General features: G+C 40.5%; 1 protein-coding gene across 3 annotated transcripts in view; it reads right to left on the bottom strand.

Annotated features, from left to right (window-relative positions):
* The window catches only part of rasgrp3 (RAS guanyl releasing protein 3 (calcium and DAG-regulated)), a 25,702-nt gene that overhangs the window by 4,933 nt on the left and 5,769 nt on the right, over positions 1 to 15,000 (bottom strand). The window contains exons 5-15 of one of the 3 annotated variants that reach the window (XM_053633019.1): positions 14,580 to 14,727; positions 12,870 to 13,043; positions 10,693 to 10,809; positions 9,362 to 9,637; positions 9,006 to 9,086; positions 7,589 to 7,702; positions 7,218 to 7,333; positions 3,631 to 3,778; positions 2,283 to 2,319; positions 1,496 to 1,639; positions 974 to 1,341 (exon numbers count right to left, since the gene is read on the bottom strand). In XM_053633019.1, coding sequence (XP_053488994.1) covers positions 974 to 1,341; positions 1,496 to 1,639; positions 2,283 to 2,319; positions 3,631 to 3,778; positions 7,218 to 7,333; positions 7,589 to 7,702; positions 9,006 to 9,086; positions 9,362 to 9,637; positions 10,693 to 10,809; positions 12,870 to 13,043; positions 14,580 to 14,727 — 1,723 coding nt within the window. Of the gene's footprint in view, positions 1,342 to 1,495; positions 1,640 to 2,282; positions 2,320 to 3,630; positions 3,779 to 7,217; positions 7,334 to 7,588; positions 7,703 to 9,005; positions 9,087 to 9,361; positions 9,638 to 10,692; positions 10,810 to 12,869; positions 13,044 to 14,579; positions 14,728 to 15,000 lie in introns of all 3 variants that reach the window. The other 2 variants (XM_053633018.1, XM_053633017.1) reach the window with 2 other exon arrangements.

Below are 15,000 nucleotides of genomic sequence, written 5' to 3' on the forward strand. Positions count from 1 at the left end.
CTCCTTGATAAGTTCCTGTCATTTGTTTGTCTCAAGCTACATTTGTGAGATGTGAAACCCAATCAAATCAGACGAACTGATGAGAAATTGCGCTTAATTATACTGGGTTACTTCCAAATAAAGATCAGGAAGACAGTCAGAGATCTTCAGAGCGTGACGATCCCGATTCTAAAGACGCGGAGTTGCTTTAATGTAACGACATGGCTTCCACCTGCACTGTTATAAAACAGCACTCGATCCAGCACATCTTATTGTTTTTCCTGATTAATTGCAACTACAGCGCGATGTTTCGACAGTGCTGGAAAACACTGCGCCTACTGGTGAGAGTTACATTTACGTTTACGTTTATTCATTTAGCAGACGCTTTTATCCTAAAGTGACTTACACATGAGGAAATACCAGCAAACTGACTGGACAGGGCAGCAGAACTGGGTTTTTAAATATATATATATATATATATATATATAATGCTCCAAAAGTTTAATGTACCTACTAAATGGAGGTCATGAAATCATAACGTGTGTGCAGGACGTATGTGATTTTATCAGGCTTTTAATTGGCTACTTTGAGTTATTTAATTAATAAAATAATGCTAATAACAGCAATGACAAGAAAACTACGAAACATGAGATTTGGAATATTTGTTAAACTCGCTGATGTTCTGGTAAAAAAAAAAAAACAACAAACAAACAAACACGAACTTGTCTCAAAAAGCTAAATATTTAGAAAATGTAATTATTTAAAAAAATGTCTTTTATCTTTCTTTATATAATAACTCATAATGTGTTGACTACGCGATTAAAAACGATTCAATTCTGTAATCCTGTATAATATAATATAATACAATGTATAATATACTGAAGGAGATATTTCTAGACTCTTTCACATGAACCTATTTTTAAGCCTTGTTAGTGTCAGGTTGAGAAACTGAGCTTAAGTGTAAATCATCGATACAGAAACAGAACCGGTTCACCTTGGCATCCTGGGTGTAATGGCGATGCAAAGGCGTGACCCCGTTTCTTTCCTCCTCCTCCAGTTGCTTGTACGATTCTCTCCTCTCGTGGCCGCTCGTCTCGTTTTCCCAGCGAGCGAAGCCTTTGTTTTTAGAGTTTTTGCGATGCGGCCTGCACCTCATCTTAGGGAAAGTGTGTGATCCGGAGCCGGACTCGCCCCAGGCGTTATCGGGCCACAGGGGATCAGTCTGAGTGGCCTGACTCGTCGTGGCTCTCTGGAAGCGAACGGAGATCCTCTGAGCAGAACCCGTCATCAGAGTGATGGATTTGGGTTCTGAATGAGAACCTGAAGGCGACACGGCGGGAAACTCGAACACCTCGTCTTCACCTGGAGAAGAAATCAGAAGACAGGTGAGGTCAGCACAACTGGATTTTCAGTCTTTAGTGTTTGAGAATTTTTTACGCTGTCGTGTTGTATTGTTCATTGCTGTGTGTGTGTGTGTGTGTGTGTGTGTGTGTGTGTGTGTGTATTAACAGTGTACCTTTGGAGGTGGGCAGGGTGGGGCTGCTGGGTAACGAGCTGTGAGCTCCGGGGGAGACGCTGCAGAGCGAGGTGGAGCGCGGAAGTCTCCTACACGCTAGCACCAGCAACTCTCGACACTGTTTATGACAATTAACACCACAGTCTGCAAGAAAACACAGGCAGAGTGTTTATTTTTCTAACACCAGGTGTTGTGAGTGGTATTGCCACTTAATGTTCATCAGAAATCCCTTTTCCAAAAGATCTCAAAAGAACACAAACACAGGACAGTTCTCTGTGGAAACGTAGTGATCCTAGGATCTAAAATGATAACGTATTACAACGAGTGCATTAAAATAAACCTGCACTACTTTCAGAGCTGCTGTTATAGAGAACTAATCACCACCTTCTGACCAATCACAGTCCAGGACTCAGCAGCGCCGTGGTATTCAAAGATATGGGCAAATTTATCAAATATTTATTATTTTGTTTCTGTTCTGTTTTGAGATGCGTTTCATTCACGATTTCATTTGGATCTTTAATTTTTTTTTCTTTTCTATCTGCAGATAAAATGCTTTAAATGGCAAGAGATGATCTGCTGAGATTGCATGAACAAGTCTATTTAAAGCTTGAAATGAGTAGAAATGCCTAGAAATAAGTTTAAAATAAGTTTAATAATCATTTCACTTACTAAAATCTGCAGTCTGAATGCAAAACAGGTTCCACAAGTTTGCAATAAATCAGTCAAATGGTGCCAAAAGTGCATTTATTTATACAGTGAATGAGTGAAATAAAGGAACGGAGCATACCTTTGCACTTGTAGCCCTGTTTAATAATCCCCCAGAGCTGAGAAAGCAAGCAACAGAGAGAGAGAGAGAGAGAGAGAGAGAGAGAGAAAGAGAGGGAGAGAGAGAGAGAGAGGGAGAGAGAGAGAGAGAGAGGGAGGGAAATGTGAGAGTGTGAGTGCTTTAATTATAATAAGGTTAAACATCATGCTGATTTTAAACACAGCACTTTGATTAAGTACACATCTCAAACAAAACGCAAATGAAAGAAAACAAAAACAACAAGCAGCATTCATGCGACCTCGCACACAACTGTGCAGACAGGTCTTAAGGTGATATGGTCCAAATGTAATGATTTTCGGGTGTGATTTGTAGGAGGAGTAGTGAAAACACCGATTAGACTCAAGCATTTTCCACATCATTGTTATTTTCGACCTCTAGGTGGCGCTGTCATGAAGTTTACTGCGTAGCTTCAGGTCGTAGAAGCGTGACTTCATTGTCGGACGTTAGCTGGTTACAAGCGAACGGTTTCGAAACTTTTGTGATAACTTTTGTGTGGATTGGTCTGAAGATGTTATGAGCCAAATTTGGTGAAAATTTGTAGGAGGAGTAGCGAAAAAAAAAACCCCAACAATTTACATTCAAAAATTTAATTAGGCGGAAATTGACGTCATAGGGTCCATTGAACTCAATGTGATCCAAAGAATCTAGGGACACCTAGATGGAATTGAAATTTTGGCAAGACTGTCAAAAAGTTATGGGCAAAAATGTACTTTGAAATTTGGTCAAACTTTGACCTGTGGGTGGCGCTAGAGGTTTAAGAATTTGGGGCCCAGATTTGGTGTAATTGTAGCTGAATGTGTCCTGAAGCTGGCTGCCAAATTTCACAACATTTTACCACACGGTTCTATGGGCTGCCATAGACACCCTAGCCAGCATGATAATAATAATAATAATAATAATAATAATAATAATAATAATAATAATAATCAGAATCCGAGGAAAAACAACAGGTGCCTTGTACCGCTGGAGCTCGGCCCATAATAATCTGTTCTCTTACAGACCAAAAAAATCTGCTTCAGAAGGTCATTCAGGCCTCCAGGGTGTAAGGATGGAGGGTATAATTACTCAGTTTGTTATCTGGCTTTGGATGTAATCTAATAATCTGGTGCATCTGGTGGTTTTATCATTTGGACATTTGGGAGTGTGCACAGATTTATTTGTATAAATCTATTTGTTATACGTTAAAAAAATCCTCTGAGATTCTTAAAGGTAAAAATTCACGTTAGCGTACCGTCCTGCTGAGTCATGTGGCGTAAATGTGAGTTCATTGAGCTAGGCTGCTGGAACAGTGTGTAAATGTGATGCTTACGAATCCAGCGCAGTGTTCACAGAAGGTGGGCTTCAGGTACGTCATCTCCTGAAAGTTGTGGATGAAACCCGGCCCCATTTTACACTGCAGCACAGGATTAGCGCGCAGGAAATACGCCATCATCTCATCCTTGCTGATCAAGCCGTCCCTGCGCACACACGCGAGCACAGAGAGTAAGACAGACAGACAGGCACACAGACAAGCAAAGAGAGTGAGACACACAGACAAAGATGTACAGAAAGATTGAGACAGACAGATGGACACACAGACAGACAGAGCCAGGTAAAGAAAGTGAGACAGACAGACAGGGACAGGTAGAGAGAGAGTAAAACAGATAGAAAATGTTTTGACAGATGGACAGACAGAGACAGGCAGAGAGAATTGGACAGACAGAGAAAGGGACAGAGAGTGAGACAGAGATGGGTAGAGAGAGTGAGACAGACAGAGATGGGTAGAGAGAGTGAAACAGACAGACAGACAGAGATGGGTACAGAGAGTGAGGCAAACAGACAGATATGGACAGAGAGAGTAAGACAGACAGAGAAACAGATGGACAGACAGAGACAGGCAGAGAAAGTTAGACAGACAGACAGACAGACAGACAGAGAGGTTTTCATTTGAACAGATTCAGATTTCACAGTGTTCTATTTTAATATTTTCAATCATTTAAAAAATATTGCTAACTGTTATACTGTAACAACAACAATAACAACAACAACAACAACTATAATAATAATAGCTCAATGTCTCAATCATTGCTTGTACACTCTGGTGTATTTGGCCATAAAGCACAATTCTGAAAGTAAATAAATAACTACAACACGTGATTGTGTGTGTTGCGTGTGTTGAGTGTGTTGTTTGTGTTGAGTGTTAAGTGTGTTGTGTTGAGTGTGTTGAGTGTGTTGTATGTGTTGAGTGTGGTGTGTTGAGTGTGTTGTGTCTTAAGTGTGTTGTGTTGAGTGTGTTGAGTGTGTTGTGTCTTAAGTGTGTTGTGTTGAGTGTGTTGAGCGTGTTGTGTGTGTTGTGTGTGTTGTGTGTATTGAGTGTGTTGAGCGTGTTGTGTGTGTTGAGTGTGTTGAGTGTGTTGTGTGTATTGAGTGTATTGTGTGTACTGAGCGTGTTGTGTGTGTTGAGTGTGTTGAGCGTGTTGAGTGTGTTGAGCGTGTTGAGTGTGTTGAGTGTGTTGTGTGTATTGAGCGTGTTGTGTGTACTGAGCGTGTTGTGTGTGTTGAGTGTGTTGAGCGTGTTGTGTGTATTGAGCGTGTTGTGTGTACTGAGCGTGTTGTATGTGTTGAGTGTGTTGAGCGTGTTGTGTGTATTGAGCGTGTTGAGTGTGTTGTGTGTTGAGCGTGTTGTGTGTACTGAGCGTGTTGTATGTGTTGAGTGTGTTGAGCGTGTTGTGTGTATTGAGCGTGTTGAGTGTGTTGTGTGTTGAGCGTGTTGTGTGTACTGAGCGTGTTGTGTGTGTTGAGTGTATTGAGCGTGTTGTGTGTGTTGAGTGTATTGTGTGTGTTGTGTGTTGAGTGTGTTGTGTGTACTGAGTGTGTTGTGTGTATTGAGCGTGTTGTGTGTGTTGTGTGTGTTGAGCGTGTTGTGTGTTGAGTGTGGAATCGAGTGTGTTGAGTGTGTTGTGTGTATTGAGTGTGTTGTGTGTGTTGAGTGTGTTGTGTGTGTTGAGTGTTGTGTGTATTGAGTGTGTTGTGTGTATTGAGTGTGTTGTGTGTGTTGAGTGTGTTGTGTGTATTGTGTGTATTGAGTGTGTTGTGTGTGTTGAGTGTGTTGTGTGTGTTGAGTGTATTGCGTGTGTTGAGTGTATTGTGTGTACTGAGCGTGTTGTGTGTGTTGTGTGTTGAGTGTGTTGAGTGTGTTGTGTGTGTTGAGTGTGTTGTGTGTGTTGAGTGTGTTGTGTGTATTGAGTGTTGAGTGTGTTGTGTGTATTGAGCGTGTTGTGTGTGTTGAGTGTGTTGTGTGTATTGTGTGTATTGTGTGTTGAGTGTGTTGTGTGTATTGAGCGTGTTGTGTGTGTTGAGCGTGTTGTGTGTATTGTGTGTATTGAGTGTGTTGTGTGTATTGAGTGTGTTGTGTGTATTGAGTGTATTGCGTGTGTTGAGTGTATTGCGTGTGTTGAGTGTATTGAGTGTATTGTGTGTACTGAGCGTGTTGTGTGTGTTGTGTGTTGAGTGTGTTGAGTGTGTTGTGTGTATTGCGTGTGTTGAGTGTATTGAGTGTATTGTGTGTACTGAGTGTGTTGTGTGTGTTGTGTGTTGAGTGTGTTGTGTGTGTTGAGTGTGTTGTGTGTATTGAGTGTGTTGTGTATTGAGCGTGTTGTGTGTATTGAGTGTGTTGTGTGTGTTGTGTGTTGAGTGTGTTGAGTGTGTTGTGTGTATTGCGTGTGTTGAGTGTATTGAGTGTATTGTGTGTACTGAGCGTGTTGTGTGTGTTGTGTGTTGAGTGTGTTGTGTGTGTTGAGTGTGTTGTGTGTATTGAGTGTGTTGTGTATTGAGCGTGTTGTGTGTATTGAGTGTGTTGTGTGTGTTGTGTGTTGAGTGTGTTGAGTGTGTTGTGTGTATTGCGTGTGTTGAGTGTATTGAGTGTATTGTGTGTACTGAGCGTGTTGTGTGTGTTGTGTGTTGAGTGTGTTGTGTGTGTTGAGTGTGTTGTGTGTATTGAGTGTGTTGTGTATTGAGCGTGTTGTGTGTATTGAGTGTGTTGTGTGTGTTGTGTGTTGAGTGTGTTGAGTGTGTTGTGTGTATTGCGTGTGTTGAGTGTATTGAGTGTATTGTGTGTACTGAGCGTGTTGTGTGTGTTGTGTGTTGAGTGTGTTGTGTGTGTTGAGTGTGTTGTGTGTATTGAGTGTGTTGTGTATTGAGCGTGTTGTGTGTATTGAGTGTGTTGTGTGTGTTGTGTGTTGAGTGTGTTGAGTGTATTGAGCGTGTTGTGTGTGTTGAGCGTGTTGAGTGTATTGAGTGTGTTGTGTGTTGAGCGTGTTGTGTGTATTGAGTGTATTGAGTGTGTTGTGTGTTGAGTGTGTTGTGTGTATTGAGCGTGTTGAGTATGTTGTGTGTTGAGCGTGTTGTGTGTATTGAGTGTGTTGTGTGTGTTGTGTGTTGAGTGTGTTGAGTGTGTTGAGCGTGTTGTGTGTTGAGTGTGGTATCGAGTGTGTTGAGCGTGTTGTGTGTATTGAGCGTGTTGAGTATGTTGTGTGTTGAGCGTGTTGTGTGTATTGAGTGTGTTGTGTGTTGAGCGTGTTGTGTGTATTGAGTGTATTGAGTGTGTTGTGTGTTGAGTGTGTTGTGTGTATTGAGCGTGTTGAGTATGTTGTGTGTTGAGCGTGTTGTGTGTATTGAGTGTGTTGTGTGTTGAGCGTGTTGTGTGTATTGAGTGTATTGAGTGTGTTGTGTGTTGAGTGTGTTGTGTGTATTGAGCGTGTTGAGTATGTTGTGTGTTGAGCGTGTTGTGTGTATTGAGTGTGTTGTGTGTGTTGTGTGTTGAGTGTGTTGAGTGTGTTGAGCGTGTTGTGTGTTGAGTGTGGTATCGAGTGTGTTGAGCGTGTTGTGTGTGTTGCGTGTCGAGTGTTTGGGACTCACTGATCTTTATCTAACACACAGAAAGAATCCAGGAAAGGAAAATTGGCCGCTATGCTCTCGAAGTCCTCCTGGGAAATGTATCCGTCGTGATCGTGATCGTAGTTCCGGAACACGGACTGTGCGGGAAGAACATATCAGAAATCCTGGTGAATTCAATTTCTTTTCAGGAAGCAGCATCAATAATACGCAGCTTTCTCCCGATTAGCCGACAAGCTGTCATAATTCAGCAATTTTATGAAATTTTTTGACTTTTGGATGATTTAATACTTTAAATATTTAAAAATGTGACATCTCTCTGTTTACACCTGACTGTTTTCTCCACATATCCATCGTCTGTGTTTTTGGAATCAATAAAAATAACAGCATCTTACGTCCACCACTTTGCGGATGTGTTTGTTGACGACTGAAGGATCTGGTTTAGTCGTCACTCCTGACGCCCAGTCCAGAGGAGCGTGCGTTTTATTCGGCGTTGTTGGAGAAGTAGGCTTCAAATAAACAATATGATTATAACAAAGATTATAGAGGACATTCCAAATAGCAAATTTTCAAACTCCAGTACAAATTCCAAATAGATTTCAAACTTATATTGAAGCTCCACATGAATGTCAAACTTCCAGATTAAAAACTTTACAAACTACAATTTAAATGTGTTTCCAAACTCAAATATAAATATACATTTTTTCCAAATAAATTCCAAACTCCAATTAAAATTCTAAACTGAAAACTTGACAAACTCCAATATACAGTAAATTTCAAATATATTTTAACTCAAATTTAAATTCCAAACTCCAAAACCTAGTTCAAATAAATCCAAAACTCCAACTGATAATGAACTAAACTATCATTTTAATTTCAATTTCAAATTTTAAATTTGCACCTCCAATTTAAATTCCAAATTACAATTTAAATTCCCAACTCCAATTTAATTCCAAACTACAAATTAAATGAAAAACTAGCAATTAAATTCCCAACTCCAATTTAAATTCCCAACTCCAATTTAAATTCAAAACTACAAATTAAATTCCTAACTGCAAATTAAATTCCCAACTCCAATATAAATTACAAACTACAATTAAAATGCCAAACTACAAATTCAATTCCAAACTACAAATTCAATTCCAAATGACAATTTACATTTCCAACTCCAATTTAAAGTCCAATTTCCAATTTAAATTCCAAACTACAAATTCAATTCCCAACTCAAATTCAAATTCCTAACTCCAATTTAATTCCAAACTACAAATTCAATCCCAAACTGCAAATTCAATTGACAACTCAAATTTAAATTCCACTCTCCAATTTAAATTGCAAACTACAAATTAAATTCCCAACTCAAATTTACAGTCCCACCTCCAATTTAAATTACAATCTCCAATTTAACTTCCAAACTATAATTTAAATTCCAAACTACAATTTAAATTCCAATCTACAAATTCAATTCCAAACCACAAATTAAATTCCCAACTCAAATTTAACGTCCCAGCTCCATTTAAATTCCAAACTACAATTTAATTTCCAAACTTCAAATTAAATTCCAAACTTCAAATTAATAACTCCAATTTAATTCCAAACTACAAATTAAATTCCAAACTATAAATTCAATTCCAAACTCTAATTTAAATTGCAAACTACAAATTAAATTCCCAACTCCAATTTAAATTCCAACAAATTTAGCTGCCCTTCACCAAACTGACGGTTTTTACCATGAGAGAGAGAGAGAGAGAGAGAGAGAGAGAGAGTGAGTGTGTGTGTGTGTGTGAGTGTGTGTGTGTGTGTGTGTGCACGCACCACAGATTTGGTGTTTCGTGGCTCTCGTAGTAAAGACAGCTCATAAATCTCATCTTCAGTGTAGTAGAGATCCAGTGAAAGCTATAAATAAAGATAAAAAGGTTAAAGAAATATAAAAAAAGCTATTGTGTAATAGAATAATAATTATTCTTCTTATTTTTTAATGTAAAATATTTTATTTGTTTGTTTTTATATAATGATTTAATATATAGTGTATTACACGTTTAACTGATTCTTCTTTGTTTATTTTTATTTTGGTCTGAACACGCCCCCCCCGCCCCCCCCACATTGGACCTAAGTGATATTAGTGTTTGCTACTTTGCTAGTGCACTTAGTCCCTGCAGTGAGTGACCTACAGCCAGCAGGTAGATGAGGTCCATGTTGGGCTCGACGTGAGCCGCTGAGCTCTGTAACGTCATCAGCTCTTTAAACGTGATGTAGAGCTGCTGCATTTTCACCAGGTTCAGTTTGCTCTCGTCGATCCAGTCAGGAAAAACCACATGCACGGCGATCAGGTCCTTCAGGTGCACGCCCAGGATGGGGATCTTGAAGCCCTCACACTCGCTGTAGGCTTTACGGTACGCGCTGTAGTTCCCCTTCGACGACACCAGGTCCGTCATCTCACTCCAGATCTGCTCCCGATGGAAAGAAAGAAAACTGAAGTGACTTATGAGTTCTAAATAAGGTTCAAACAAAGGGTTTATTAGTGGTCAGTCTTTAAAAATTTCCAAACAAACTTAAATTCAAAACTTTCCTAACTGCTGTTTTAAAATTAATTCCAGCCTCCAATTAAAATTCCAAATTGCAAATTTCCCAAACTCCAATTTAAATATCAAAAATTAAATTCCAAATTTCGATTTAGAGATCAAATAAATTCCAAATTCCCTTTGAAATTCTAAATGATCATTTTAATTGTAAATTCCAAATATCAATTAAATTTATTTAAAACTTTTCAAATTCTAAATCGTTACAAATTCCAATCTCCAAGCTTAATTACAAACAACAAATTAAAATTCCAACTCTAATTTAAATTCCAAACTGCAGACTTTCCAAACTCCAAAATTTACTTAAAATATCAAATTCCAATTTAGATTTCAAATAAAGGCCAAACTGATCAACTCCACCTGACATTATTAACAATAATTTTAATTGCAAATTCCAAAAAAACTGTTTTCAATTTCAAACTGTACAAGTTCCAACTTCAATTCCACACTCATCATGTATCACCTATAAACACTGCTGACAGGAAGTCCAACTAGCAGTAATTGCAAATTAGCATCTATTGGTGATTTTGTGCTTGGACCCTAAAATTGCTGTTTGTGACTGTTATTTTTATCTTCATTTCCGTACCACTTATCCTACACAGGGTCGCGGGGAGCCTGCAGCATGAGGCGGGGGACGTCCTGGACAGGGTGCCAACCCATCACAGGGCACAATCACACATACATTCACACCCTACAGACAACTGGGAAATGCCAATCAGCCTACAGCACATGTCTTTGGACTGGGGGAGGAAACTGGAGTACCTGGAGGAAACCCCCGAAGCACAGGGCGAGCATGCAAAAGGGCAGATGTGGGAACCGAACCCCAAACCCAGGAGGTGCAAGGCAAACATGCTAGGGCAAACGTGCCCTGTTATTATTATTATTATTATTATTATTATTACTACTACTACTACTACCACCACCTTGGTGACATCAGCGCTGAGGTGTGTGTGAGTTTCCTTCAGGCGTGAGATGGAGCTGTGACTCAAACCCCCGACCACCGCCATGAGTGTGTTGAAGTTCTGCAAGTGAAGAAGTTTCTGAAAGAGAGAGAGAGAGAGACAGAGAGAGAGAGTAAATCATTTAAAGCTCAATACTATCATGGCAGCCAGACACTCCCATCTGTCTCACTCAGACAGGCCCACCTGTCTCACTCAGACACTCCCACCTGTCTCATTCAGACACTCCCACCTGTCTCACTCAGACACTCCCACCTGTCTCACTCAGACACTCCCACCTGTCTCATTCAGACACTCCCACCTGTCTCACTCAGACACTCCCACCTGTCTCACTCAGACACTCCAACCTGTCTCACTCAGACACTCCAACCTGTCTCACTCAGACACTCCCACCTGTCTCATTCAGACACTCCCACCTGTCTCACTCAGACACTCCCACCTGTCTCACTCAGACACTCCCACCTGTCTCACTCAGACACTCCCACCTGTCTCATTCAGACACTCCAACTTGTCTCACTCAGACACTCCAACCTGTCTCATTCAGACACTCCCACCTGTCTCATTCAGACACTCCAACCTGTCTCACTCAGACACTCCAACCTGTCTCACTCAGACACTCCCACCTGTCTCACTCAGACACTCCCACCTGTCTCATTCAGACACTCCCACCTGTCTCACTCAGACACTCCCACCTGTCTCACTCAGACACTCCCACCTGTCTCACTCAGACACTCCCACCTGTCTCACTCAGACACTCCCACCTGTCTCATTCAGACACTCCCACCTGTCTCACTCAGACACTCCCACCTGTCTCACTCAGACACTCCCACCTGTCTCACTCAGACACTCCCACCTGTCTCAGACGGAGGGACAGAAGAAAAAAGAGAGAGATTGAGAAAGTGATAGAGGCAGAGAATGAGAAAGAGATAAAAACAAACATAGAAATAAAGTAAGAAATCGAGGTACAGAGAGAGATAGACGGGGAGAAGAAGATGGACAGACATTGGGAGATAAAAAGTTCAATGGAAAAAGAGAAGAGATTAAGAGAGGAAGAAAGCGTGGGACACACATGCACACACACACACACACACACCATAACACATTTCCCACAATGCACCACAACGAGCCATTTAGTGCACTCGAACCACAAAGAAAAGTCCTCCCTCGCTCGCCTTTGTTTTTGTAGCTGAAGCATCAGCGTGGTGTTAATGCTAATGCTAATGCACTTAGCGCACTGTGGTGTAATTGCTCTGAGTGACTAACGCCGCTTTGTTCGATTTTAAAAAAAAAAGCTCTGAACGCTGAAGAGCTCGTCACTCGTCTGAACACGAACAGCTTTTATCGAACTGGCCACTGAATGTGAGCACATTACATTCTCGCTACCTACGCTCTCCGTCCCACTGTACTCCTCATCGGCACCATTAGCATATCAAACATTAGCATAGCAATCATTAGCATATCAAACATTAGCATATCAAAGAGGCAGCAAAATGTCAGCGTCCTCCATGTGAGTGCTTCAAACCTCCCCGAACTCCCACAGAACTCCGCTTTTATTACTGATGTATGATAATAAAGCTAAAATGTTTATGATTGAAACTAATTTCCACGTAGAGTCTGGTACACGATTTCAGCATTTTATAAACGTTATCTTTTTTAAACGGTTGCAGATTAAAGCGTGGAGCTGACGGATAATGATGTCATAATAACCGGTACAGCTGCAGACCAATCCGCAGCCTCGATTCAGACGCGCGACCCTCATCCACTCTTCCATCCTTTCTTTTCAATCATCATTTCTTTAATCTGTACATAAATTTGTTCTATATTTTTACTTTCTTTTTTTATCCTTCTGTCCGGTTCTTTCTTTCTTTTTCTGTCTTTTCCATCATTCTCCATAGCGTTCTTTACCCTTTCTTTTCATCCTTTTCTTTATTCTATCTGTCTTTATTTTTTTCTTTCTTTCTTTTCACTCGCTTTCTTTCTTACATCGCTTTTTTCTTTTTTCTCGTCACTTCTTTAGTGATACACCACAAAAAAGGTCAAAGGTCATACTGTGTGAGTTTTGATTAATTTTTTTTTTAAAACAACAATAACAAGTCTCAGAATGTGTGTGTGTGTGTGTGTGTGTGTGTGTGTGTGTGTACCTGGGCCACGTGGATGAACTTGCTGATGACGTCGGCTCTGTGTTGTGGTGTGAGTTTACTGAGGACCATCAGCTGAACCCACTGAGACACGCCATTAAACAGAGCAATGGAACGTTCCAGTGTGGGGTTATCCATCACACAGCCGTTCACCACGTAGCTCTGATAGTCTGTGAACTGAGCACACACACACACACACACACACACACACACACACACACACACACACACACTTTTTAAACCCATATTTATTAAAGAACAACACATCATCCTTTTTATCCGTTTATAGTTACATATAATGTTGGTGAAGCGAGTGAGTTCCTGTTGTCACTTACGTTATAGCAGCTATAAACACTCGCTCCCTCACCATCCCTCTCTTTATTCTCTCTCTCTTTATTCTCTCTCTCATTATTTTCTCTATTCTCTCTCTATATTCTCTCTCTTTAATCTCTCTCTTTATTCCCTCTCTTTATTCTCTCTCTCATTATTTTCTCTATTCTCGCTTTATATTCTCTCTCTTTAATCTCTCTCTCTCTATTCTCTCTCTTCACGTTAATACGACCAAAAAAAAATCGTGTTACCGAGAAACCGTAAAGAAGCATAAACTCCTCTGTCCTGCTGAATATGTCGGAAAATGTAAAGTTACAGCTTAACCTCTGACACTGGAGACTCCTTCCATAAATATTACATAAACGTCTCATTACCCTGGAGAACACTTATTACCGTGTTAATGATTTTGTAATCTGTTTATTATCAGCGAAGCGGCCGCCGTACACGTCCCTGTGACCGAGCCGTTACTATAGAAACAATAACGTATTAATTTCAGAACGAGCGCGTTAATATAAACCCGCGGTACTGTCAGAGCCGCGGTTATACAGAACTAATCACCGCCTTCTGACCAATCACAGTCCAGAACTGAGCAGCGATGGGGTGTGAATATTGTTCTTAGATTCTTGTGTTTGGAGCAGCAAGCACTCACTTGATTGAGTGTGTTAGTAGGTAAAATGTTTTGGAGGTCACACACACACACACACACACACACACACACACACACACACACACACTCACACTCACACGCCAGCGTTATTGGAAAATGAGTGTTATCTCCTGTTTCGATGTTGGACCAAGTTGTGCTTCATCAGTGGAAAGTCTGTATCAGAGCTGATAACCAACACATGAGGTCACTTTTAATGGAAAATACAAACGCAGCTCCGGCACACAGTACATCTCTATTATTATTCTTATTATTATTATTATTATTATTATTATTCCCTGATTATAATTCAGTTATGCATATTAAAGCACATTAAGGAGCTATAGTTTGTGAATACAGCCTTCATTACCACCTTAAAGCTACTTGATGGATAAACTCTGCTCGTGTAGTACAGCGTATTGGAAATAAAGATGATTGTAAAAGTGTGTAATTAGTGGTCTCATTCTGCTCCCTCAGGGCAGGGTGCGTTTACTTTTGCTACACTATGTTACATTTATACTCGCCTTCCTGTATAAGAATCATTTTGTGTGTTTAATATTCCATTATGCTAGAAAATCAAAGAAGGTGCTCATTATACAACACTGACAAAGAGCTCTTATGTATATACACACACACACACACACACACACACACACACACACACATTCCTATCTCAGTGTTTCCACAGGTGCACTCTTTCCCACTTGATGTGAGGTATTTATTTTTCCCCTGACACTTACTGATATCCTGCGGATGGATTTGTACTCGAGGAAGGTGAGGTGCTCGGCCAGCTCCATCGGCTCCAGGTGATCGAACAGCAGCGACGCTTTGCCCTTCTTCACCTGCTTCTTCCTCTGCGTCAGCTTCCTCATCCAGTCGTATGATGGGCTGTGTGTGTGTGTGTGTGTGTGTGTGTGTGTGTGTGTGTGTAAAATTGAGGTCAATTAGGATTCATTTGCATGTTGATTTTAGTTTCAATGAAATTTAGCATTACTACTTAACATGACATCATGGAGCGTGCACATCCCCAGGGTCCTACGTTCCCCAGATTCACTGGGTCTTATATAACATCATGGCTGCTTTTGTGGTTGAGGTTAACAAAGGTCATCGTTAAGTGACCTTTCGGTGGCAGAATAAGGGCCTGAATCAGAATCCTAGAAT

This window comes from Ictalurus furcatus, chromosome 9 (assembly GCF_023375685.1).
Source record: "Ictalurus furcatus strain D&B chromosome 9, Billie_1.0, whole genome shotgun sequence".
In the NCBI taxonomy this organism is placed as follows: domain Eukaryota; kingdom Metazoa; phylum Chordata; class Actinopteri; order Siluriformes; family Ictaluridae; genus Ictalurus; species Ictalurus furcatus.